Source organism: Aptenodytes patagonicus, chromosome 22 (genome assembly GCF_965638725.1).
Source record: "Aptenodytes patagonicus chromosome 22, bAptPat1.pri.cur, whole genome shotgun sequence".
NCBI lineage: Eukaryota > Metazoa > Chordata > Aves > Sphenisciformes > Spheniscidae > Aptenodytes > Aptenodytes patagonicus.
In genome coordinates this window covers 4673173-4693695 of record NC_134970.1, presented here as the reverse complement: position 1 = coordinate 4693695, position 20523 = coordinate 4673173, and the positions used below count along the sequence as shown (strand labels likewise).

Genomic DNA, 20523 nt, shown 5'->3' with positions numbered 1-20523 from the left:
TCCCCAGGGATGAGCAGCCCCTGCACCGCCCCAGCCTCGCCTCTCCTTTTTCCCCATCCAGACGCTCTGGGCAGCGGTGGATGGGGAAAAAATATTCACCTGGGATTTGGGGACACTGCGAGTGTCCAGGGCTGCCTCTGGCAGTGCAGGGGGGCTCGGTGACCCCCCTGCTCCGCTCCCAAGGCACGCTGCTTCCCCCAGGACCCCGCATGCTCCTCCAGCCGGGCTGAGCTGGCCGTGTGCTCCCGCTCGCTCTCTCCAAGGAACTTTCCTAGAAATTGCCGCATTTATTTTTAGCCGCGGCACGGCAGCGCCGGGCTGGGAGGAGATGGAGGAGGAGGAGGAGGAGGAGGAGGAGGAGGACCCCGTTTAGCGCGGCTGGTTGGCTTCTCGCTGGACAGGTTCATCCCGGGGGCTGCAAAGCAGAAGCTGCTTTTCCCCGACGCTGCCACCCCGCCGGCGCAGGATGCTCTCGGTGCTCTGCGGTGGCACCGAGCCCCGTCCCACCACCAGCCCGGGCACGGGGGGGGCCGTGTCCCCCCGGCACCGCCATCTCCAGGCTCCTCTCTTCCACCTCGTTTCACTCGATTATTATTTTTTGTAGCTATCAGGAAGCAAAACGGGGCTCCTCGCTCCCCAGCGTCCCCTGCTCCTGCCTGACCCACTTAGCGGGGCCATCTGGTCCCCGCGAGGGCAAAGCGGATTAGCCCCGCGGCCGGGGATCGGGGCTGGGATGCTGCCACCGCCCTGGGGCTCCACCGTGGGTGGCACCACCGGCTCCGCGACAGCCCCCGCCTGGGCTCCCGGGGTCCCTGCGGCTCCGGCCCCAGGGGGATCAGCCGCAGCGTGAGCCCCCGGCCAGGGAGGGGACCCACGGCAGCCCCCGCCAGGGGTGACCCTGCCCGGCCAGCCCGTGCGCCCGCACCCGCCGGGACCCCGGCCTCCCCCGGCCCCGGGGGTCTGTCGTCTCACCCTGTGCCCACGCCTCTGTCCGTCCGTCCATCCGTCCATCCACCCAACTAATGGTGCAGGGACGCACCTACCCACCCTGGTGCGTACCCGTGTGTCCGTCCACCCGCCCACCCCTCCCTCTGTCCGTCCGTCTGTCTGTCCGTCCATCCGCCCACCCCTCCCTCCGTCCGTCTGTCTGTCCGTCCGTCCATCCGCCCACCCCTCCCTCTGTCCGTCCGTCTGTCCGTCCATCCGCCCACCCCTCCCTCTGTCCATCCGTCTGTCTGTCCGTCCATCCGCCCACCCCTCCCTCTGTCCGTCCGTCCGTCTGTCCGTCCATCCGCCCACCCCTCCTTCTGTCTGCCTTCTCTTTTCACCCACCTGGGTGCCCCCAGGTGTGCACCCACCTGTCCGGGCGTGGACCCCCCCGTCCCCCCATCCCTCCCTCCATCCTTCCATCTGTCCGTCCACCCGGCTGCTCGCCCCTCCGCCCCTCCCTGTGCCCCCCCCGTGTCCCTTCCCTCCTTTTTCTCTTTTTTCCCCGGTTTTTCTCCTTCTTCCCTTCCCCTGTTTTCCATTTTTCCATTTTCCGATTTCTCTTTGCCCTTTTCTTTCCCTTTCTCCCCTTTTTCTCCTCCCCTCCCCCCTTTTTCCCTTTTCTCCTCCCCCTCCTCCCCCCCCCCCTCCCCCCCGACCCGGTCTCTGCTGCCCCCTGCCGGCCCCTCGCCGCCACCGCCCCGCCCCAAGCCCCGCCCATTCCCCCCCGCCCCTCTGCCCCGCCCCTCCATCACGAGCTGCGCGGGTTCCGGGTGCGGGCGGTGCGCGGCGCGCGCAGGTGGGGCGGGGCGGGGCGGGGCCGGGCCGCGCGCGGGGATGCGCGGGGGGGTGGGGGGGGGCGGCGTGGGTGCAGCGGGACACGGGAGGAACGGGGGGGGGGGAGGGGGATGCAGCGGGGAGGGAGGGGAATGCAGCGGGGGGGGGCCGGGAATGCAGCGGGGGGGGGCCGGTGCGCGGCCGGAATTAGGGAGGGGGGTGCAGGGGGCTGCGGCGCCGCGCGGGCGGAGCGTCCCGCGTGGGGCTGTTGGGGGGGGGGGGGGGGGTGCGGAGCCTGGTGCGGGGGTGCAGCCGGCACTCGCCCCGCTTGGCCTCTCCCCCCCCCCGCCCCGGTCCTCCTCGTCGTGCATGCGGACCCCCCCCCCCCCCCCCCCCCCCGCCCCGACCCCGGCTCTGCGGTGCGGGGGGGACCCCCCCCCCACGCCGGCCGCCCCCGGCCCCGAGTGGGGCTCCCCGGGCTCTGAGCACCCCTTTGCCGCCTCCCGGGGGTGCCCGTCTCCCGGGGAGCATCCTCCCGGCCGGGGTGCGTGTACGGGTCCCCCGCGGTTCCTGCCAGGCCCCAGGGGTTAATTACCGGGGCGGTGGGTTATTAATTACCGGGGCGGTGGGTTATTAATTACCGGGGCGGTTGTGGGTTCGCAGACGTCCCGTCCGGCGGGGCCGGACACTCGCGTCCCCATGCGGAGAGGAGCTGGCGCCGGGCCATGAGCAACGCCACGGCCCCCACGGCCCCGGGCGCGGCGGGCGACTCGCTGGTGGGCTACGTCCTAGGACCCTTCCTCCTCGTCACCCTCCTCGGTGCCATCCTGGCCGCGGTGAGTGGGTGGGGAGGGCCGGGGTCGGGGGGGGGGCGAGACACCGTCCCGAGCCCCGCGCCCGCTCACGCCTTCCCCCGCTCTCCTTGCAGGTGATGTACGTTCAGAAGAAGCGGAGGTGAGCGTGGGGGTCTGGGGCTGGGTTTGGGGGGGGGGGTGTGGGGGGGCTGTGGGACCGGTCACCGCTCAGCCGCTCTCCCCCTGCCAGGTTTGACCGCCTGCGCCACCGGCTGCTGCCCATGTACAGCTACGACCCGGCCGAGGAGCTGCAGGAGTCCGAGCAGGAGCTGCTGGTGGAGGCGGAGGATGCCCGGGTGGGTGAGCCGCTGCGTTTCAGGGACGGGAATTCGGTTTCGGAGCCGGGTACAGGCGGGGTGGCTGCGTGGGTCGCTCACCGGCCACGCACGGTGCTGCCGGGAATTGCCGTTTCTCTATTTTTTGCATGAAAAATTAGCGTTAAGCAGCACCAAGTTAGGGGGCCCACGGGGGCTGCTGAGCCTGGGTGGGAGCCCACGGGGCCAGCCTGCCCCAAGGGAGCACCGGGCTCTGGCAGCCTGGCGAGGGTTTGGGTATAACCCAGAGGTTTTGGGGAGGGTTGGGCTGCGCAGCCGGTGCCTGCGAGCCCGGGGCTTCTCCACCCGCGCTGGTGCTGTTCGGGGTTGCTTTGCCCCCCTGCTTGGCACCGGCGGGGGTCTGGGCTGGGGCCACCCGCCGTGCTGAGGGCGCGCTCTCTGTTGCAGGTGGTGACCGGCTGGGGGAGGCCCTCGCCCCATCGGCCCCTGCGCGGGGACTGGAAGGCCTGATGCTGCCCGGAGAGCTGGGACCGAATCCTGCCCGCAGGAGGCAAGGGAGGACGGTGTCAGCACCCGCGCTGCTGCCTTCGCAGTCCGCCGGGAAGGGCAGGATGCGCCCGCGGTAGGGTGGAGATGCCGGCGGCCGCTGCCTGAGAGCGATCCCACGTTGTGAGCACTGACGATAACGGGTTATCTCCCACCTCAGCACCTATTTTTGCCGGTTTTTTTGCTTGAACCGCCCCGACAGCCCCTTAAAATGCACCGAGCAGGACGGCCAGGGCTGGCACTCTGGCAGGGGAGCAGCCGGGCTCCGGGGCTTTGCTGGGTGTGGAGGGCAGGACGCAGAGGAGCAGCGCAGCGCGTGTGAGAGCAAATAAACGTGTTTCTCTGCATTCGGCCGAGAGCCTCCCGCGTCGGGCAGGGAGGGTTTTCAGCGGCACAAGCGCTGCCGGCCCGTGGGCCAGCCCGACGTCGGCGGGGTGGGGGGGTGTCAGCATCACACGTCCCTGCCTCGGCAGCGTCGTGACGCGGTTTGGCAATAAAAAGGCATCGAGGACGGGAGTTTGGTGGGGGGGCGGCAGGGTTTTGCCTGTTTCTGTTTCCGTCGGCAGCTCCCGTCCGTCCCCACGGAGGATGGCTGGATGGCTGGCACCATCACGGATGTCCCTGCTGAGAAGGTACCGTGCGGAGCGGCCGCTCCGTGCCCGCGGGCTCTCCCTGCATGGAGAAAACCAGCTCCCACCCCGCTCCCGGGGGCTGAACCCCAGCCAGAGTCCAGGGCAGAGGCATCAAACATCCATAAAATGTTTTATTCAAGTAACTGCAAATAGGAAACCAAAAGGTCGTTAACGGTGGACCAAATGAAGAAAAAAAACCAAACCAAACCCCAATTTTCTCCTGCCGGGGCTGCCCGGCACCGACCTCCGGTCCCGCTGCAGCCGTTGTGTGGGGGGCGGCACGGCGGGGGGAAGCATCCCACGGTCCCCCCATCTCACCGCCCCGCCAGCCTCTATCCCTTGGAACAGCAGAGCAACCTAGACCTTAAAATAACAATTTTTAAAAAAAGCCCAAAAAAGGGGAGGGAAAAAAAATACCCCATGGCCCCCAGCGACACCCTGAAAAACGAAACACCGAGCCAACGATGCCCCGGCAGCCGGCACAGCAGCAGCACGTCTGTGAGTTCAGAGAGTGGAACTTAAATATCCAGAGGTAGTTGTGAATGAAAGGAAAAAAAAAAAAAAGTACTAAAAAAAAAATATATATATATATATATACCAGAACCTATGAGGAAAGGGCTGCCCCGAGCCGGCCCCACTCGGGCACCCCCGGGGACGGGCACCCCCGGGGACGGGCACCGAGCCCCGACATCACTGCGGGAGCTGCTCTCCCACACACAGTGCAGTCGCCCGGGACTGGGGCGGGGGGGGGCGTACAAGAGGGGTTTGCCCCGGGGTAGCAGCAGGCCAGAGCAAAGGTCTAATGCATTTGGGGGGGGTCTCGCCTTTGCTGAGCCCCCCCGCCCCGTCTCTTCCCTGCAGAGGCCCCGGGGCAAAGCCCGGTGCTGGGGGGGGGGGCAACCAGCACCCGCTTTGGATGGGTGAGGTCGCTGCACTGGGGGGGGGGGGGGGGGGGGGGGGCAGCAAAGGTGGGGGGTCCCAGCCCCAGCTCTCTGCCAGGCACCCCGTTTCCAGTGGGGCTGCCCCGACACCCAGCGCTGGGGAGTGGGGGAAGCCGGGGCGGGTGCCCCCCCCCCTCCCCGGGCGGGGGGCTGCGGGGGCTGCCTGGGTTGGGCCATTTTCCAGTGCTGCCGTTGTCTGAGGGTGAGGAAGGAGCAGAGGAGGGAGGAGGAAAAAGCCAGGGCGGCGCAGTGGGTTTCTCCCCGTCCCTCTCCCCCGGCCGCCGAGGACGCGGGACCGTCGGGCGATGAGGTAGCGCCGGTTCGGGAGGTTTCACTGCTCCTCCTCGGATGATTCCTGGGAAATGTTCACCTCCTCCTCGTCCTGCTGCTGCGAGGCAAGGGAGTGTGGTCGGGGGGTGCCAGGGGCTGCAGACACCCCCCTCCGTCCCTGGATGAAGGGCTGACCGGGCATTGCACGCCTCGTGCAAAGAGGGAAACTGAGGCACCAGCACCCTCCTGGATTTGGGGACTGGCCCTTGCTCTGGGTTTAACCGTTACAGGTCAAATCCCAGGTAAACCCCCCCCCCGGGTGGGCTCACAGCGAGGAGTCGCACGCCCTGGGTGCACGCACACCCTGCAAGTGTGAGACTGCGGTCCCCAGCGCCGCTGCCGTGTCCCCAGTTGCCACCAGGGGGGTGCCGGTGGTGGCAGGACCCGGGTGTCCGTGTCCGGCCCCGCACGCTGCGGCGGGCGGCCGTGAGCATCGTGGCCCCGCACGCGGCGGTGAGTCAGGGCTGAGTGTGAGCGTGAGTCAGCGCCGGCCCCCGCTTCCTCCCGCTTCATTCATAAAAAAGCCACCGTGGCCGGCGGCTGCCAAGTGGGACACGGCGTCCACGGCACGGCCCCGCCGGCTTGGGACGGGCTTGGTCCCACCCTGCTGAACCCGCTCCCCGCCCTGGGGTCCCCGAAACAGCCCCTGGTGCTGTGACACCGGTGCAGGAGACCCCCCAGGATGCGATCCCCTGGTTTGCAGCCCCGGCTGGTCACAGCCCCTCACCCTCCGCAAGGAATTTAAGTGGGAAAAGGGGCAAAACCCCACATGGGGCAGAGCAGCCTTAGCCTGAGGATGCTCATGGGTGGCTCTTTGTGTCCCGGTGCCTGGTGGCAGCTCCTGGGCATGGGGATGCGGCCCGGGGCTGGGGACAGCGGGATGTGCATGCCGGGAAGGGAGATGAAACCTGCTCCCAACTGTCCAGGTGATGCTCGTGGGTGCCCGGCAGCCACCTGAGCTCCCGTGGAGCTGCAAACCGAGGGGGGGAAAAGGGGAGAGGGGGGAAAAAATGAAACGGAGGAGGGAAAGCACAAAGTAAGAGGGTGGCTGTAGTGCACGGGGAGGCGGGGGGGGTGTGTTGCTGCGCACGCAGGCTGCAGGAATGCCGCGCCGGTGACGCAGCGGGTGCCCGGGCAGGCGTGTGCCAGCGTGCCACTGAGGCAGGACCAGCCGCCTCCCGCACACTGCTCCCAGGGCCGCGGGGAGGTGGGGGAGCCAGGACGGCTCAGTCCCCCCCAGCGCCGGCACTGGGGCACGGCACGGCAGCCCACCCTGTGCCACTCCGTGTCCCCTTTTTGCTCGCCGCTCTGCTCTCCTCCAGCCCGGCAGCGTCTACCCCACACTTGTGGGGACAGCCGGGGGGTGGGCTGCCGTGTCCCCAGAGTGCCCAGCACCCTGCCAGGATGGAGGAGGAAGGGAAAAGCCCACTCACCGATTTTTTCGGTCGGCCTCGAGGTTTTCTCCCTGGCGTGACTGCAGCTTTCTGAGCAAAAGAAAAGGTGGTGTTTTTTGGTCAGGCTGGGGCCGTCCCCGCATCCCCGGGATGCTGCTGGGGGAGAGGGGGGTGGGCGGCGTTCCCCTTCCTCCAGCCACAACTGCCAAATTCATCACTCCAGTGGCATCTCCTGGACTGCTGTACCCAGGTGGCCCCCCCGGCCCCCCTCGCCACCGGCTTCCAGCACCGGGACGGCCCCGGCCCCGTGACTCACGAGGTGGGTGCAGGATGTGAGTCGCATGTTTTGCAAACAGGTTTATCGCGTGTGTCCACACGCTGACACATGCGGTCCCCGGCTCCCCCCCCCCCCACCTTCCCTGGGGGCCAGCACTGAGGCCCCCTGCTCCCAGGGGTAGATCTGCCCTGAATTATCTAGAATTGAGCTCAAAATGGACCTGTCGTCCCAGTGCACAACTGCTCGGCCGGAGCAGCCTCTGTCCCCAGCCACCTACCCTGCCTTTCGGGGTGGCCTTGTTTTTACTGCCCTTCGGCCGTCCGCGGGGTCTCTTGGGGGTCGGGGCCTCGCTGGGCTCCTGCTGGAGGGAGAGCAGAGGGGGGTTGCTGTGGATGGGGGGGTCCCCGGGGAGGGAATGCATGCCCGGAGTGGCTCCCGGTGCTGCCGTGCACCCCGGGATGCTCCGGGCTGGGAGTCCCGTTCTCCCCAGAAGTCCCCGCTGGGGCAGGGATGCTCTTGCACGTGGTACTGGGAGCACTGGGAGAACTGGTTGCACTGGGATCGGCGATCAGGCGCCAGGCAGAGGCTCCTGTGCGTCCTTCAGCTGGGCACGTACGTGACCTGTCCCGCCCCGGCATTAATCGCTCGGCTTAGCCGGACGGTCCCCGCCGGTTTCTCAGCCCCGGACCCCGGCTCGCTGGCGGTGCCGCTGCCTGGCAAAGTGTCGGGGAAGCGTCAAATCGCCTTTTCTGTGGGAAAACGATGTGCACAAACCCCACCTGCCCCGGGGGGTGTGTGTGGGGGGGGGGTTGGCACTATAAAGGCACCGGCAGCATCTTATCCCTCTGAGCAGCTTTTGCTAATGGGGTTTTAATTAGCCTGTCCGCAAAGGCAGGTTCAGCTGCAGCCTGGGGAGGAGCAAGGGGAGGCCCCGAGCCCTTCTCTGGGCATGGAGGAGCTCTGGGGTGTTGCAGGGCTGGGGGGGCTGTGAAGACCCCCAGCAGGGATTTGCTGCCGGGGAGCACCCGAGAGGTGCTGCCCAAAGGGAGGTAATGGGGGCTGCACCGTGGCCATCCCCATCCCCTGCCCGGGGGATGCTGCCGGGGTGTGAGTGGGGGCGTTTCTTGCTGCCCCGGAGCCTGGGGGTGTCCAGCCCCCCAGGGCATCACAGCGGGTGGAGCTGCCCAGTGGGGTGCCCCCCCCCCGCCCCAGCCCTTCCTCCCAGGGGACCCCACATACCTGCGGCTTCTTCCTGGGCCGCCCCCGGCCCCTCTTCTCCGACACGTCCTTCTCCCCCTTGGAGGCCAGGGGCTGGCTGGATTTGGCACCGGATTCGCTCATCGTCCTTCCAGCGGTGGTGAGGAGGAGCGGGAGGGGGGGGGAGAAAGGTCGGTCAGCGGTGGCTTGCCACGCTGGCTGGTGCCGCTCCCCCCAGCCCTTGCCCTGGCTGGTGCCGCTCCCCCCAGCCCTTGCCCTGGCCGGTGCCGCTCCCCCCCAGCCCTCGCCCCGGTGGCAGGTGGGCGCTGGGGGCTGCAGAAGTGACTCACGGGGCTGCGAGGGACGAACGGAGCTGCTGGAACCTCCTGCGGGGTTAGCCTGGCCGCGGCCATGCCCCTGCCGCCCAGGTAAGGGTGCTTGACCCCCCCCCAGCTGCCACCTGGCCCCTCTGTGGGGATGGGGGTGACCGGTGGGGTATCAGCAAGGACAGGAGGTGACAAGGACCAGGGTCCCCCCTCTTGGAATGCCTCTTAGAATTAAAATTGAGCTGAAATGAGCAGCTTCTGCCCTACTCCAGCCCTTCCCGGAGGCTCGCCAGCATCCTGCTCCTCTCCTGGCGTGCAGCGGGGACCAGCCCGCGCCCAGGGCACTGCTGGGGCTGGCAGGGCCCACAGAGGAGAAACCAAAAGCATTGCTAAAAAGCTATGCCTAGAAGAGACCCCCGCTTCTATTTTTTTGACCCCCCCAAGCCCATTCGGCAGCACCACGCCGTGGGGTGCAGGGATTTTCTGCCCCAGAAATGCAGAGCACCTCGGGCAGGCACGACCCTTCCTCCCGCTGCTGCAAAGCCGGTATCTGCAAAACCGCCCCTGCTGCACCCGTGTCCCTTCTGCAAACAGACCTTTGGCCTGCGCCGGTCCCTGCTGCACGTCCCCTCGCACAGCCGCTCCCCGCCGGTGCCCTGCTGCGATGCCCTGGTGCAATGAGCCCAGGCCAGCACCGACGCACGGGGATGGAGCAATGTGTCTGAGGCTGCAGGGCCGGACTCTGGTAATGGGTCCCCAGTGCCACTCCCCACTCTCGTGGCCCTAATGACCAGCCCCACGTGGCGGCTGCTCCTCTCACCCCGGCTGGGTGAGGCTCTGGGTGCTCAGACCTCCCCATCTCACCTGTCCCTCCTCCCTGCCTTCCCCCAGGGTGGGTTTGCAGCTGCATCCCTCCCGGGGATGCAACCTGCAACCTGCATCACCGGCTGGGGAGCAAAACGAACCGGCTGCCAGGCAGGATCCTGCCCCAAGCCCACGGCACAGACACCCCGCTGAATTAGCCAGTGCCCCGGTGCTAAGGCAGCTCCTGGGGTCCCCAGCAGGCATTTGGGGAGCAGCAGCTTGGCCAGCCCTTCCCCCAGAGCCCGTCCCCTTTCCCCAAAAGGAGGAGAATGGCTCCAGATTTAATCTGGGGTCCTTGAAATCCCAGACACGCTGCTGGCACTGGCAAGTTGGAACAGGACGAGCGGTGGCACGGCACTGGGGGCCTCCCCACGGGGGTCCCAGGGCCCTGGAAGGGTGGTGCAGGCTCCCGCAGCCCTGCTCCCCCCACCCTGCCTTGGCACCCCTGCACCCAGGGCGGGATGCTGCACCCCTGACCCTGCTCCTGCCACCCCGGCTGGGTTTAGGGACGGGCACCACCCGGCACGTCTCCTAGGGACGCTGGGTTGTCCCCTCCCCTGTGCATATCCCAAAGGGCTGGATGGCTTTCCTCGCTCATGGGGAAATCTCACAGAGGAAAAAGCTCCATCTTCCCCTCTCCACCTCGATGCTTCCCCGGGGGTGTAGGGAAAACCTGCTTTTCCAGAGCCATGGGGCTGGTTCCACACCCAGCTCCCAGCCCAGGAGCCAAGAGGATGGGCTCCGGACTGGAAGGGAACAGGATTGCTACCACAGCCCCGGCGCTTACCGGTGACCCCGAGCGCAGGGCACCTGCTCTGCTCCTCGGTTGGGTGACCATGGCCATGCAGAGGGGGGGCACCTGCTCAGAGCGGTGACGTGATGTTTCCCAGCAGAAATAGGGCCGTGAGAGCAGCGTCCCGGTCTCACTGCCTGTAAGCGCAAGGCTTGGAGCTGCCTAGGACGCTTGGCTAGAAAATTGCGGCGTTGCTTTGGGCTGGGCGCTGCAACCCCACCGGGCCACCTCTGCCTCTGGGGACGGTCCCCTGCATCCCTGCCCTGGGCCCTGCCCACGTCTCCGGAGCGCGGCAGCCACCCAGCATGGCTTCTCCTGCAGGTACAAGGTTGTGCGCCTGGTCTGCGAGCAAAGACGGAGGCACTCCCCCTGCCTCTGCCTACAGGGTTAATACCTCTTAGTTTTGAGCAACTGGTTTCAATTTGGGTGGTGTTAGAGCAGCCGGGACAGCGCTACCAGGGAAAGCTGGGCAGCGGGGGGCAGCCGGGGTGCTGAGCCTCATCGGGGCGGCTGGAGCAGGCACGGGTGAGACGTGCGGTGCAAGGAGCCACGCTCAGACCTTCGAGGCTTTTTAAAAAACACGCGTCAGCTCCCGCTCCCCTCTGGAAGTGACTCACGAGTGCAAAACAACAACAAAAACCACCCTCGGATTTTTTTTTTTTTTTGAGACAGAAACCATGCTGTCGTGTAAACACCCCGAAAATATTACTCACAGCATCCCAGAGCCCTTCAAGGAGTCTCTTAGAAAAAAAAAAAAAAGTATGGTTTAGATTTAGGAAAGAAAAACGCCGGCCGGCTGACCGGGGGCTGGGGCGCGTTTGTCTCTTTTTAAGTCAATCTTTGTCAGAGGAAACGCAGCCTCCGAGCCGTGCCGTACCCTCTCCCGTAGCTGGAAACAGATGGGCCCAGTATGGCCCCCACCCTGCCACGCTCTCCTCCACCCGGCCGGGGACGGGCATGGGCCCCACGTGGCAGCTCCGGCCAGGGATGCTGAGAGGACCCTCCCTGCCATGGGGATGCCACCGGGTACGGCCCCCTGAGGCAGAGCCTGCCGCTGCAAAGTTGTTGGTGCTGGGGAAAGTACGTGCACATCCCACCCGTCCCTCCGCCACCTCCAAGCTCTCCCCAGGGCTCCAGAGCTGAAACCACCCTGGGGGACCGAGGGCTTCATGCCCTGCTCCGGCAGAGGGGGATGAGGAGGAGGATGCTGGGGTGGGAAACAGGGGATGCTCTCCCACCCCAGCACCTTCCCAGCCAACACCCCTCTTCCCGAGAGCGGCTCCGGCTCGGCGCGATGCTCCCCGGCTTGGCGGCACCTGCCTGGCCCCCGGCTGCACCCCGGGCCTGCGGGATGGTGCTGGGCACACCGCGGGAAGCAGCTCTGGTCCCGCTCACGTGCATCAAAGCCGTATAGGAGGGAGGGAGCAGCTGTGTTGCCATGGAGGGAAGGAAGCAGCTAAGAGGGAAGCCTTTCCACGCAGGGAGGAATCAGTCGGAGGCGAAGGCAGGGGACTGCCGGGCTCCCCAAGGCTGGGAGGGATAAATCTCTGCAAGGTTTGCAGGTGGAGGGACCACATCTGCCTCTCGATCGATGGAGTTGGGGGATGAAAAACTCCTCCCCTCTCCATCCCTATGGATGGTGAGCTGCCGGACTCTCCTCCCCCAGCCCCATCGGCTCCCTCTGCTCCAGGACACGAGCTGGGCCGTTCTCAGCAGCCACCTCTTGCACAAGCGACGGTTGGGTTGCAAAAGAGGCAACCTGGCCCCTCGGAGCGATGCTCCTGGCTGCCCCTGGGCCTGCTCCTGCCTTCCCCCACCCACCCGCGCTGGCTTACACCGCTCCATGCAAATAACCCCGTAAATCCCCCGCTCCTGCCACCTACTCTTAGATTAAACAAACCAGCCCAGGAGAAGCAGGGAGACAGGCGGTGGCTTAGATCTTAAAAAAAAAAAAAAAAAAAAATCTCTTCACGCCCAGGAAATCTAGCCTGATTGCAGCCGGGGAGGGATCCTGGCCGCACCTCCTGGCAGAGGGAGGACGGGAGAGGGAGGAGGGGAAGAAATAGTGGAGCAGAAGTTGAAGAGCCTGTTCGGCAGGGGTGCGAGGGCTGGGAAGGGATGTGCGCGGCTCCTCATTAGGACAAGCCCTCCACGGGGCTGCTTTGAAGCCCCCCCCAGGCCTGCTATTAAGGAAAGTCCACCCCCCCTTCCTTCCTGGGCATGCATAATAAAAGGAAGTGATAAAAGAAAGGAAGGAGGGAGGTGGGGGAGAAAGAAAAGAGGCAGGAAGGGCACCATCACACGCTTTGTGAAGCCCCTGTCCTGCGGGGTATAATAAAACCCCGGGTGGAGCCAGCCCTGTGTGGCATCTCCCCCCCCCCCCGCCGGGGAAGGGCTGGGTGCAGGGGCTGGGGGGTGCGGGGCCCCACGGTCTCGCAGCGGGGAGCAGCGTGGGCACTGTCCGGGGGGGGGGGGCTGCTGAGCCCCAGCACTGCAACTTCGCACCGACCTGTGCGTGTGTCGTGTGTCCCCCGTCCCCCCCCCCGCCTTGAGCCGGGCTTGGCCTGGCCCCTCGCACCGGCCCCACGCACCTTGCACCGGCCCGGCCCCACGCCCGGGTCCCGATCCCACGCCCATGCACCGGCCGCGGCCCCACGCACCTTGCACGGTCCCGTTCCCGAGCACGGTCCCGATCCCACCGCACCCTACACCGACCCCCACGCACCTTGCACCGGCCCCCACGCACCCTGCGAGCCCGGGCACGGGGGGTGCCCGGTGCCGGCGGCCGGGGCGGGGGCTGCACCCCGGGGCCGTGCGGACCCCCCCGGGCTGTGCGGGGCGTTTGCATCCCCCGAAACCGAGTAAGTGGAGGAAAAGTCCCGCCGCGCCGGGAACGACCGGCGCCGGGGACCCCCGGCCCCCCCTCCCCACGGCCCGGGAAGCCCCGCCAGGTGCATCACCCTATTAATAACAATAATTAATAATAAGAATAATAAAGAGAGGCATTGCAGAGCCGGCCCGCCGCACGCCCGCACGCGTCCTTGCAAATACAGAGCGAACCGGGGGCGATCGTGCACAGCATGCGGGGAGGGGGGGGGGGGGAAGCAGAGCCCCGGGTCCCCCCCAGCACCCCCCGGCCCTCCCCCGCACCCCCCGGAGCAGAAAGGAAAGAGGAAGGCCGGCACTCACAGTCAGCTTGATCTCGGAGCTGGGTGCTTGGGGTGGGTTTTTTGGGTGGTGGTTTGGTTTTTTGGGGTTTTTTTGTTTGTTTTTTTTTTTTTCCTGGCGTGTCTGTGTTGTGAAGCGAATTAAACCCCCCCCTCCCCGCTCCCGGCGGCGGCGGCGGCTGCTGCTGCTGCTGCTGCTGCTGCTCGCAAATGCGGATCTGAAAGGAGAAGGCAGAGAGAGAGGCTGCGACTCGCACACGCATCCACAGCCCAGCCAGGCCCCCCTCTTATTTATATAAATAATAAAGAGAGAGAGAGGAAAAAAAAAAAATTGCTCCAGGAGGAAGGAAGCTGGGTCAAAATCATTTGCAGGGAGCGAGGGGGGGGGGGGGGGGAATAAAAAAAAAAGGAAAGGGGGGGGGAGAAAGGGAGGGGGGGAAGGAGCGAGCTCCCAGCCTTACTGGAGGGGATCCAGCTGCTAAAAATAGCAAAATCACACTCGAAATTAAATAAGGGCAAACAGGCTAAGGGGAGCTTCCAGCCCTTGCGGAGCGGGGAGAGGAGGAGCCGGGCTGCATCACGGCCGGCGGGGGCGGGCGGCGGCGGGGCCGGGAGCGATAGGTCCGTTCAAAGGGCTGCGGCGGGCGGGCGGCGGCTGCGGCCCCCCCCCCCCCCCCCCCAGCCCGCCCCGAGCCCCGGGGCCGGCGGAGGATCCCCCCGGGGGCAGATGGAGGCAGCGCTGGGAGACGATGGAGACACACACACCCCCCCCCCCCGCCCCGGGATGCTCCAGGGATGCTCCTGGCTGGGGCCGTGCGGGGGGCGCGGGCACCCCTCGATGCCCCCGACCTGGCCCCGCCGTTGGGTGAACCCCCGGCTGCTCGCCCCCTCCTCGCAGAGCGGGCAGCGGTGTTTTGGGCTGGCGTGGAGGGGTTTGGCATCGCCGTGGGGGCAAGCACCGGCCGGGGCTGTGCCACGCACCGGGTCCGGCACCGAACGGGCAAAGCACGATGCTCTTTCCTTTTGCTGCCTCCCTGCCAGCTTAACCCCCTCCCAAAAGAGCCTCCGGTCCCCATCCGGAGGCACCAGCAATGGGTGCTCCGTCCTCGGGGCCTCCCAGGGCCGGCTGGGTTTTGTTGGGGTATTTATTTTATTTTTCATCGCAGCACCGCTGCAGAAATGGGAGGCCGGTGGGGAAGCGAGTCCTGCACGGCTCGGCACGGTGGGGTTTCGGGAGCTGGTGAGCGGCCCTGAGGATCTCCCGGGGTTTAAGCGGACGGTGGGCTTGATCTGCAGTAAAAGAGCTTCATTCTGAATTCCTGCGATCTGTTTTGGAAGTGGTTTAGGTCAGTCTGGAATAAGAGCTGAGATCAGCTCTCCAGGTAGGTACCCCAAAACCCAGAGCCCCGTTGTGGCGGGGGCAATGTTTTCCAAGGCATGGCAGGCGTTTGGGATCTCATGGTGGGTTTTTTGATGGGATACAAGGCAATCCAGAGCTCAGCATCCTCTCAGTGACGGGACTGTGCCAAATCCCCCCAAACTCCTGTGGAAACTCTGATGTAGGTGCTTTCGACCATCCTGACAGTAAGCGTCGAAATCTGGAGTTAGGAGCCGAACTTTAGACTGGCCAATGCTGGATTTAAGTTTCAGGCAAGTTTTTGTTAAAAAAAAGCACCTTTAAAAATGCGAAACTTGGAAGTATCAGTATCTACACGTGCAAAATTTCTTCAGCAGGGAAGATTTATGATGTAAAAAGAAACAAATCAAACCGAGCAAGGCTTGTGGCACCTTTTTTGCTAATTGTTATTTGGATTTTTAAAATCCCCTGCAAATTCCCCTGCCTGAAACACAATCAAAGCAGTGTCCCTTTCTGACGATTAAAAAGTGAAAGCAAAGGGGGGGGGGGGGGGAACACCCTGTAAGAGGCTGACCTGTTTTCAAATGCCTGCAAAAAGAGCAGGCATCACCCTGCCTGCACCCCTGTGTTTCGGGGCTGAGCCCAGCCGCGGCTCCCCGCCCCTGTGATGGTGGTGGGTCTCCTCCATCCGAGGGCCTTGCATCCAGGCAAGGTGTTGCTTGCAGACCCCGAGCATCTTTTTTTTTTTTTTTTTGCCTAAAATCCATGCCCCCGCCAGCTGCAGGCAGCCCTGCCTTGGTTCGGAGGTGCCGGGGTGCCTTCTGCCCGCAGCGGCCCCAGCCCTGCCCACGGCCGTGCTCAGGCTTCCCCCCCTTTGCCGTGAGCCTGGCGAGGAATTTGGTTTCTGTCCCTGGCAGAGGCTCGTTGTTATTAATATCCCTCGTTATTTATTCTGCGGCGGCGGTGAATGGCTGTAACCGGAGAGCTGCGAACAACCGGAGCGCTGCGAACAACCGGAGCTGCTCTTTCTTGCTTTGGTCCCCGAAACTTTTGGCAATTCCTCGCTGGCCGAGCCCACGCCGGAGCCTCCCCAAGCCGGGTTCACCCGTGGGGTGACCACTTGGTCTTTAAAGCAAAATAGTGCTGTGGTGGTTCCCAAAAACTAAAGAGCGGCGGTGAGATGCTCCCAGCAGCCGGGAGCAACGCCCCGATGGGAAACTGGCACTCGACTGCATGCAATGGGGGGGGGAAAAATTGGGATTTGCTTGGTGTTCAGAGTGTGTTTGCCAGGATGGGAGGACCCAGGGGATTTCAGAAATAGCCTGGCAATGCATGGCAGTGAGATCTGCACCCGCGGGGAGGGGGCCGTGGGGCAGTGCCCCCCGCTTTAAATAGAAAGAAATCCGCGCGTGGGCGATGCCCATGCGGCAAGGTGAGGTGCAGAGCGGTGCGAGGCTGCTTGGATTCGAGCTGGGCCCAGCACTTCAGTCCGGGAAGATCATTTTCACTTTTGTTTTTGCAGTTTTTCCGAGTTAAAGCCTGCGGCCGGTGCGGATTTGGGAGCAGGACTGGCGAGGTTCGCCCAACCTGCAGTTCAGTTCTGCAGTGAGACCGGAAAGTGAAAATGGCTGGAAACAGGGGAAACAAGAAGCGATTTATTTTTTTCCCTCCATCGCGGCTGAGCCCGATGCAGGGCACGGAGGAGCAGCTTGCGCCGTGCCGGGGTTGGCGTCGCACCGAGCGGTGCTACCCCGCGTTATCCCCGTGAGCCAAACAAGCCGGGAAATCTGCTGGGACGCAGGCGGGGGATGTCCCTGGTCCGGGTGTTTGTGGGGCTGGCCATGGCGGGAGGGGATGGGGACTGGGCCTTTGTTTCCCCTCCCGGCTTTGTTTCCCGACGGCCCCATTGATGAAGCCCCATGTGGCCAAACAGCCCCGGACCCACCCCGAAACAGTCCTTTAAATTTGATTAAACAGCTTCTTCTTTCTCGCCCGCCGAGGCAGGGTGGATTTAACACTCAGCAGTGCAGTATTTTCCTGTAGCCCTGTTCCGGGGACAAATTCCTAAATCACCTGATAAATTATAGGCTTACTGCCGCTGCTTTTGAGAGCGCTGAGTTTGCAGGACACAGCGATGCCGGCACTGTGGGATGCATGTGCTGCAGATGTGGGGTGCACACATGAATTATTGAGTACCCCTATTTTTTTTTTAGCCAATGTTTCAGGTCTGGGAGGAGACCTGATGGGGAAGTGGGTGCCCAGCGCTTGGGAAAAGCTGTGCCTCTGCAAGGTCCCCTGAAAAGGAGGTGCTTGAAATCATTCCCTGCTTCTTCAGCTCAGCAGGGCTCTGCGAAACTGCAGGCACCGATCGTCTGCCCCCGAAATGCAGCAGCCTCCGGGGGTACGTGGGGGACCGGAGGGTGGCCCCGAGGGGGACGACATCTCGTCCCACGCTGCCCCACGTCCCGGCGACTGCCACCGAGCCCCGCAAAGCTGCGTTCGGGATTTGGGTGCCTAATTCCTGCTAATTTCCCTGGGAAAGGGGAAACTGGATCCTCTAAGGCAGCTCTGGAAAAAATCTCAGCCCAGGTTGTTGGGTAATTGGAAGGGCTACCCGACCAATTAAGAGCGTGGTGTGTTTGTCACCTCCAAAACAACAAGTTAATTAATCTGCATGGTTCTGGGCCTTGCAGAGACAGGTGTCATTACCCTCATTTTGCAGATGGGGAAACGTGTGGATCAGAGGTGGCGAGACTTGTTCGAGGCCAGGTGAAGAGCACGTTTCACCCGTGTTAGTGTCGGGTCCGGTGCTCAGGGCGCACCGTGTCCCTCTCAGATGCTTTTACTCAGCATTGCTGGTCGCTGGGATTTTTGTTTCACGCTGTGCCTGGAGCGTCCCCGTGCACCGCTCCAGTCCCCGGCTGCGTCGCGGGGAGCGTTTGCTGAGGATCCTTCTTCTGCGCAAGCGGTTTTGCAAAATGCAAAACCACAGGCAGAACCTGGCTCGCTCTGAAGCCGGGTTTTCTCATTTCCAGCATCCTTGGGTTGATGGAGGCGGGGGAGCACATATTTGGCTCCTCTGTACGGAGGAGCCCCTCTCCCCACAGCCTCTCGGATGGTCTCGGTGTCTCCGGGGAGGGGACACATCTCAGCTGGCAAAACACAGCTCAGGTGCAGGAGGTGCCCGAGGCTGGGCAGGGGGACGGCGGCAAGGTCTGACACAGGTCTGGGCTTACTGCTTCAATCGTGTCCATCTGTTTCCACCCATTTCTTCCCAAAGCTGCTCTTTCTCTGCAAGATAAGCAATGGCAGCACAAGCAAGAAGGCTCTGCAGACTGGTCCAAGATGATTAACCACCTTTGTTAATTCTTGCCCAGCACGATACAGTGAGCATCACATTCACCCTGCTCTGTGTTTCTGACTTTCTCAAGGCACCTAAGGGCTGAACTCCTCCCGGCTGCAGCTCCCATCCCAGGAGGACATCTCCAGCGTGGAGCATCCTGAGAGCACAGCCCTCGGGAAGGGCTTTCCTGAGATTCGCCATGTCCTGAAGAGTTCCCAGCAGGGAAGAATAAATACTCCTCCTTCCTCAAAGAAGCAGAAGGACTTGCCCAGGTCCATGTGGGAGAGGCGGCAGTGGAGCGGGGCACATGAGAGCCATCCTTCCTCCCATTGCTGTTACCTTGGAGCTTGCGTGCAAATCCCTGCTGAAATATTTATTACTGGCTGCAATCAATAATTAGCCCCCAGGAAAAGACATTTCTGGCAGCCGGCTCCTCCGCCTGCTTTCAGAGGGCGGTACGGGACCAAGATGTGTGGGTTGCTGAGCGCCTGCCCCCCATCCGCGGCCCGGGGGGGAAACGGGGTGGAAATGGGGGGACTGAGCGCCAGGGAGAAGGGCTGCTGTGGGTGTGCGTGGGTCTCTGTGGAGCCCAGCTTGGGGCAAAGTTGGAGGGGAAGGAAGGGAAAATTATGCCTTACGCCTGTCCCAACCCTCCAGTGTCGAGGGGCCCGGGCTGACGAAGAGCGTGGGTGCCCTTTGTGCCTGGAAATAAGTGGCCAAATCTGCCCGGACCAAGCCAAGCATGTCAGGTACTGTCTTGTTTTGAAAGCTCTGCCGGGAAGTCACCCCTGGGACGGCTTGGCTGCCTGGGTGGAGAGTCACGAGGCGGGTCCCGGCGCTGCCGGGCATTCCCCTCTGCCTGCCCCTCCAGCTGCGCTGCCAGATGTGGCATTTTGTGTTTGCAACTGGGAGGCGATTGGGGCCGGATCCCCTGACTCCGGGAGATGGGGATTTAGAGGAGAGCTTGTCCGCTTGGCCGCAGCGTGGGGCGACTCCAGCCATGCCAGAGGAACCAGAGATGAAGCCACGCCCATCCCCACAGCACAACGTCCCTGATGGGGGGGATAGAGGCTGGGGGCAGGCGTGGGCCCCCAACACCCTGATCAGCTGGAGTGACCACCGACCTGTCCCACACACACCATGTCTCATCCTTCCTCTTGTTCACAGTCCCTAAAAAACCTGGCTTCAGGGGTGCTGAACACCCTTGGGTGCTGAGCTGCTGCCTTCCACGCTGCAGGGCTTGGACTTCATCCCCGCCCTGATCCCAGAAGCCAGGTTTAATTCCCCCCCTCCTTTAAACAAAAATCGGGATTTGCTTTTAATCCCCTGCCAGCAAGAGCTGGGCTTGGAGGGGCTCAGTGCCCTCGTGCTGCCTGGGTCTGTGATATAGATAACCCCATATACAGAAATATATACATAACCCCCCTAATACATAGGTCCCAGAGAGCACTGGCTGAGCCGTGGCAGCCCACACGGCGCAGGGCGAGCAGGACGAGCCGGTGGGGCTGGAAAGCGGCTCTGGCTCAGGCGGGGACGCTCCTGCCATGCCTGGGCAGCCGCCCCTTCCCTGCACGCCCTGACCTGCCGGCACCCGTGGGGATGTGTCCCTGCCTGTCACCCCCGCTCGGCTGCGGCAGGGTCCGGTTTACCCGCTTGAGCCCAGGGCGTGCCTCTCCCATCCCCTGGGATGGCGAGGATGCATTTTGGGTGCTGCTGTCAGCGGGATGGGGAAGGGGGGGTGTGCGGGGGGGGGGGCTGCTTTGGTTTGGGCACCCCAAGGTGGAGCATCCCATTGGTTTCGGGGAGCTGCTCGGTGTCCCGCAGGCGGGTGCTCCGTGCTCCTCGGCCACCGGCCATGCCACCTCCCGGGGCCTGGGGTGGGCTGCTCGGCTCTGGCCCTGGCAGGGGAGCTGGGATGCTCTTGGGCTGCAGCCATCCCTGCGGTGCACAATGGCCTTTTGTCTGCGGGGCTGCCCCGGGAACATCCCGCCATCCCAGTTTCCCAGTAACATGAAACCTCCTTCGGGGCTGTCTGCCGGAGCACAAAGCCTGGGGCTGCTGGGGGGGGGCAGCTCCGGCCCTGTTCCCTGCTCCCCCCGCGCTTCAGCACGTGGGCACCGAGCGTGTTGGGGCTCAGGTGGGTGGTGGGCGGCCACCAGCCGAGCCGGGGTCCTGCATCGCCTCGCTCCTGCTAGAAAGGGGGTGGCATAAATCAGGGGACCACCAGGAACGGAGCCGTGTGCCGTCCCCGTGCCCATGGGAGCCTCCAAGCAGGGATGCGGCCGACCCATGGTGGGGGCTCTGGCACTTTCCTTGCCCCGGGGCTCCTCATCCTTTGCAGGCCAAGAGCTCCCCACTGCTGCTCCCCAGTCCTCCCCGGGGGCACCCAGGGCACATGCCAGCGGGTAAGAAAATACTTGCGGGCCCTCCCCAGAGCCCATTTTCCCTCTGCACCCCCAGCCC

General features: G+C 64.3%; 2 protein-coding genes and 1 long non-coding RNA gene across 9 annotated transcripts; 2 read left to right on the top strand and 1 right to left on the bottom strand.

The window, feature by feature from the left end:
- The first annotated feature begins 885 nt into the window (after positions 1 to 885).
- On the top strand, positions 886 to 3786 carry SMIM29 (small integral membrane protein 29). 3 transcript variants are annotated; one of them, XM_076358125.1, is made up of 5 exons: positions 886 to 1051; positions 2428 to 2600; positions 2693 to 2718; positions 2809 to 2914; positions 3341 to 3786. In XM_076358125.1, the coding sequence occupies exons 2-5, from the start codon at positions 2490 to 2492 to the stop codon at positions 3401 to 3403; spliced, it is 306 nt and encodes a 101-aa protein (XP_076214240.1). In that variant the 5' UTR covers positions 886 to 1051; positions 2428 to 2489; the 3' UTR covers positions 3404 to 3786. The 3 variants fall into 3 exon arrangements, with proteins under 3 accessions (XP_076214240.1, XP_076214239.1, XP_076214242.1); XM_076358124.1 differs by lacking the exon at positions 886 to 1051 and adding an exon at positions 1755 to 1786; XM_076358127.1 differs by lacking the exon at positions 886 to 1051 and adding an exon at positions 2236 to 2308.
- A 1264-nt stretch (positions 3787 to 5050) lies between these two features.
- On the bottom strand, positions 5051 to 13922 carry HMGA1 (high mobility group AT-hook 1). Of its 5 annotated transcripts, none has more exons than XM_076357895.1 (6): positions 13822 to 13922; positions 13383 to 13578; positions 8253 to 8358; positions 7291 to 7374; positions 6776 to 6826; positions 5051 to 5400 (listed from the first exon to the last, which is right to left on the bottom strand). In XM_076357895.1, the coding sequence occupies exons 3-6, from the start codon at positions 8352 to 8354 to the stop codon at positions 5344 to 5346; spliced, it is 294 nt and encodes a 97-aa protein (XP_076214010.1). In that variant the 5' UTR covers positions 8355 to 8358; positions 13383 to 13578; positions 13822 to 13922; the 3' UTR covers positions 5051 to 5343. The 5 variants fall into 5 exon arrangements, with proteins under 5 accessions (XP_076214010.1, XP_076214012.1, XP_076214013.1 ...); XM_076357897.1 differs by having other exon boundaries at positions 5051 to 5397; XM_076357898.1 differs by having other exon boundaries at positions 7291 to 7371.
- A 2099-nt stretch (positions 13923 to 16021) lies between these two features.
- LOC143170028 (uncharacterized) lies at positions 16022 to 18308 on the top strand. The gene is made up of 3 exons (XR_012996995.1): positions 16022 to 16149; positions 16240 to 16481; positions 18149 to 18308. It is a non-coding gene; the product is annotated as an uncharacterized LOC143170028 (long non-coding RNA).
- The last annotated feature ends 2215 nt before the right edge of the window (positions 18309 to 20523 follow it).

Excerpts from the sequence above, each read along its gene's own strand:
- HMGA1 (XM_076357895.1), bottom strand. The coding sequence starts at position 8,354 with ATGAGCGAATCCGGTGCCAAATCCAGCCAGCCCCTGGCCTCCAAGGGG. Across the intron at positions 6,827-7,290 it reads AGGCCACCCCGAAAGGCAGG|AAAGCTGCAGTCACGCCAGG; the intron begins GTAGGTGGCTGG and ends TCTTTTGCTCAG. Across the intron at positions 5,401-6,775 it reads GAGGCCGACCGAAAAAATCG|CAGCAGGACGAGGAGGAGGT; the intron begins GTGAGTGGGCTT and ends CTTGCCTCGCAG.
- SMIM29 (XM_076358125.1), top strand. The coding sequence starts at position 2,490 with ATGAGCAACGCCACGGCCCCCACGGCCCCGGGCGCGGCGGGCGACTCG. Across the intron at positions 2,601-2,692 it reads TCGGTGCCATCCTGGCCGCG|GTGATGTACGTTCAGAAGAA; the intron begins GTGAGTGGGTGG and ends CTCTCCTTGCAG. Across the intron at positions 2,719-2,808 it reads TACGTTCAGAAGAAGCGGAG|GTTTGACCGCCTGCGCCACC; the intron begins GTGAGCGTGGGG and ends TCCCCCTGCCAG.